This window comes from Acipenser ruthenus, chromosome 54 (genome assembly GCF_902713425.1).
Source record: "Acipenser ruthenus chromosome 54, fAciRut3.2 maternal haplotype, whole genome shotgun sequence".
NCBI lineage: Eukaryota > Metazoa > Chordata > Actinopteri > Acipenseriformes > Acipenseridae > Acipenser > Acipenser ruthenus.
The window spans coordinates 1,109,521-1,113,563 of record NC_081242.1 but is presented as its reverse complement, the minus strand read 5'-3'; the positions used below and the strand labels follow the sequence as shown (position 1 = coordinate 1,113,563).

Here is a 4,043-nt window from a genome sequence, read left to right as displayed (position 1 = left end):
ACACGTCACGGTTGCGTGTGTGTCTTGTGAACGTGAGTCCGCCTCTCTACAGAAAAGCAGAAACGTCGGTTATTATTTTTTTTAATTAATTATTATTTTTTTTGCTTGTTTGTGGTTCCGAAATTACCATAAACCCACCAAACCGTTTACCCGTCCGCTGTAAGAGTATGGGAAGAGGCGTTTGGAGTCGCAGCTTGGCATTAGACGCGTTTTATTTCCCCCGAAAAAAACAAAACAAACCCCAAAAAAAATCCTGACTTTGTCTTTGCTAGCAGAAGTTCTGTTGTTATGAAGCGGTTAGACGTTTAAGTTTTAACGGAGAGACGTTTTAAGAGACGTTTAAGTTTCGGAAAAGCCTTTTTGTGTCGATCTGTAGTTATCAAATTGCTGGCTTGGCACTATTTCTGTTTTTTTTTTGAGGAGGGGGGGGGGGGCCCAAAACGTCATCTCGTTCCTCGAAGAATTACGTTATAGCAAATTTTTCTTGCGACTCAAAACACGTTCACACGTCTTGCCGAGGATGTGGGTAACCTGCACGTTCGCAAAAAACCGAAAGGAAACGCTAAATTTATAGAAATAACATCGCAAAGTAGTGATAGTCACGGTCGTAGTCATACACACGATTCCAGGTTTCGTTTTGTTATTAAAACGAGCTCTCTTTTCCCCCCCCCCGTATCTTGCAATAATACGTTTTATGTAATTGCATCTTTTATTTAAATGGTAGAGAGGAGGGGTTGCTGTCGAATGGACAAAAAAAAATCCACATTTTCAACGGCGCGCTGCTTTAATTTGGGCAGAACTCTTTACAAAAACCGTCTCCCTCCTTTGCAGAGATGGCCAGCAGGATGCTGTCGCTTGTGAATTTAAGGACGGTCGTTTTTTCCGGTTCTGGGAGCAGGCAGGTTACCGTGGCAACCCGGTTCCGGTCTACTTCCGTCACGGACCATACCGAACTGGCACGCGAACGCTCCAAGACCGTGACGTCTTTCTACAACCAATCGGCGATCGACATTGCGTCGAGCAAGGTAAGAACGTTGTATGACGTCACTGTAGCGTGAGGTGGTAAGAACGTTGTATGACGTCACTGTAGCGTGAGGTGGTAAGAACGTTGTATGACGTCACTGTAGCGTGAGGTGACGTCACCGAAACGGTGAATCACGTAGAGACTCACGTTACTGAATATGTACTTTTAAAAGCTTTAGCCAAAAGCAGGTAGGTATTTATTCAGAATTCAGATGCCCCCCCCCTTTTTAAAAAAAAACAAAAACAGTGATTTAATATATAATACAGTGTTTTGAAGACTAGCGTTCTGCGGGTCTTAATAAACTGGCCGGGTGATATAGGGCAGCAGTGTGGAGTAGTGGTCAGGGCTCTGGACTCTTGACCGGAGGGTCGTGGGTTCAATCCCAGGTGGGGGGGACACTGCTGCTGTACCCTTGAGCAAGGTACTTTACCTAGATTGCTCCAGTAAAAACCCAACTGTATAAATGGGGAATTGTATGTAAAAATAATGTGATATCTTGTAACAATTGTAAGTCGCCCTGGATAAGGGCGTCTGCTAAGAAATAAATAATAATAATAATAATAATAATAATAATAATAATAATAATAATAATGTCATTTGTTGATGTACTTGTTAATTTTCTCTCTCTCTCTCTCTCCACCCTCTCTCTCTCTCTCTCTCTCTCTCTCTCTCTCTCTCTCTCCACCCTCTCTCTCTCTCTCTCTCTCTCTCTCTCTAGCCCTCTGTACGCCTCACCCCAACCACAATGCTGTACTCTGGAAAATCTCCCGATGGGAGCCATATACTGGTAAGAGTTCTCTATCAAATCCTGGAGTCAATTCTGATTGTTAATTAGTCATTAAGCAGATTAAGCAGACGTTTGTTTTAAGTCTCATCCGAAGGACGGAGCACAAGGAGGTGAAGTGACTCGCTCAGGGTCACACACACACACACACACACACAGGGAGTCAGTGGCTGGGCCGGGATTTGATAGAACCCCACCTTCTTGAACCCTTGTTCGTTGCAGAAGAGCGCCCACTATTTGCACAAGGAGCTACCAGTTCGGATCGCTCATCGAATCAAGAGCTTCCGCGGTCTTCCCTTCATCATTGGCTGTAACCCAACCATCCTACAGGTGGTGAGTATAGGGGAGGGGAATCGGACTCCTGTTCCACAACAGGGTGATCCAGTCCAGGTTTTACTACCAGCTTGATCAGCCCCCCCAGTGTGTCTAGCTAACAAGCTCAGGTGTGTCTTATTATTAAACTCCTAGTGAAACCAGGGACTGGATCACACTGCTGTGCAACGGGAGTCTTGTTCCCATCTCTGATGATAACCAGCATTATGAATTCAGGGATGGGAATCAGACTCCTGTTCCACAGCAGTGTGATCCAGTCCAGGTTTTACCACCAGCTTGATTCTAAATTCAGCACTTGTGCTTTGAATAGCAACGGATCATAACATAAATCTGTTATTATTATTATTATTATTATTATTATTATTATTATTATTATTATTATTATTATTATTATTATTATTATTTATTTCTTAGTAGACACCCTTATCCAGGGCGACTTACAATTGTTACAAGATATCACATTATACATTATTTCACATTATACAGATATCACATTATTTTCACATACAATTCCCCATTTATACAGTTGGGTTTTTACTGGAGCAATCTAGGCAAAGTACCTTGCTCAAGGGTACAGCAGCAGTGTCCCCCACCTGGGATTGAACCCACGACCCTCCGGTCAAGAGTCCAGAGCCCTAACCACTACTCCACACTGCTGCCTTTTATTAAGTGTTGCATGTTCTTGGAAACATCAAAGGTTCATCAATATCAGGCTTATTTTTACCAGTTCAGAGTGAATTAAGAAACAGCTGCTTGGGTTTGTGTGGGTCGCTGCCCTCCGCAGAGTCTTTAAGAAAAAGCGAGCCATCGCCACAAACCTCAAGCAGCTGTTTCTTATTTCACTCTGAACGGTGAATCAGCCCCCCGATCCACACCAGAGACCCTCGCCCGATTGTCAGCCCCCCTGATTTCTGAGGAGGGCTCCGTCTCGATAAACCAGCAGTCTTTAACTCTAAAAACAGGAAAATAATCCAGGGTGATTTCCAACAGTGCTGTAAAATGCTCTGAAAATCCAGCTGTGGCTTATCAGGGCATTTATTGATGAAATCAAACCCCTTAGACAACATCCAGAGCTAGAGACACAGAAGTGAAATTGATCCAGAGTAGCTGATCACTAGATGGCGCTGTCGATCTCTTTTTTTTGTCTTTTTTTTTTTTCAGCATGAACTGTACATCCGGGCCTTTCAGAAGTTAAGCGAATTCCCTCCTGTAAGTATCCCACAGGACGAAATGGGCTTCGGTGAATGATTATAGGTCGCGTTCTCCGCGCACAGACGTGGGTCAAAGTTTTGTATCATCCTATAAAATGAGCCAGTTTCGCTTCGATTCAGGTTTTTTTTTTTTAATTGTCTGCTGCGTTTCTAGTAGCAACACACATAACACCAGGCAATGCATTTATCTAATTTCTACAAGTCTTTGCACGGTGTCTTTCTCCTCTGTCTAGTCAGAATGCTTCACTTAAGAACATAAGAACATAAGAAAGTTTCCAAACGAGAGGAGGCCCCATTCGGCCCATCTTGCTCGTTTGGTTGTTAGTAGCTCATTGATCCCAGAATCTCATCAAGCAGCTTCTTGAAGGATCCCAGGGTGTCAGCTTCAACAACATTACTGGGGAGTTGGTTCCAGACCCTCACAATTCTCTGTGTAAAAAAGTGCCTCCTATTTTCTGTTCTGAATGCCCCTTTATCTAATCTCCATTTGTGTGTGTCTCAGTGGCTTCGTTTGCCTATGTGTGTGTGTCAGCAGCTTTTTTATTAATAATAATTATTATTATTATTATTATTATTATTATTATTATTATTATTTATTTCTTACCCGACGCCCTTATCCAGGGCAACTTACAATTGTTACAAGATATCACATAATTTTTTACATACAATTCCCCATTTATACAGTTGGGTT

General features: G+C 42.7%; 1 protein-coding gene across 2 annotated transcripts in view; it reads left to right on the top strand.

The window, feature by feature from the left end:
- The window catches only part of LOC117398293 (3-methyl-2-oxobutanoate dehydrogenase [lipoamide] kinase, mitochondrial-like), a 14,312-nt gene continuing 10,269 nt past the window's right edge, over nt 1–4,043 (top strand). Inside the window, exons 1-4 of one of the 2 annotated variants that reach the window (XM_034912899.2) lie at nt 1–1,025; nt 1,743–1,811; nt 2,031–2,141; nt 3,303–3,350. In XM_034912899.2, the coding sequence (XP_034768790.1) occupies nt 834–1,025; nt 1,743–1,811; nt 2,031–2,141; nt 3,303–3,350 (420 nt within the window). In that variant the 5' untranslated portion in view covers nt 1–833. The remainder of the gene's footprint in view (nt 1,026–1,742; nt 1,812–2,030; nt 2,142–3,302; nt 3,351–4,043) is intronic. The other variant, XM_033997271.3, reaches the window with a different exon arrangement.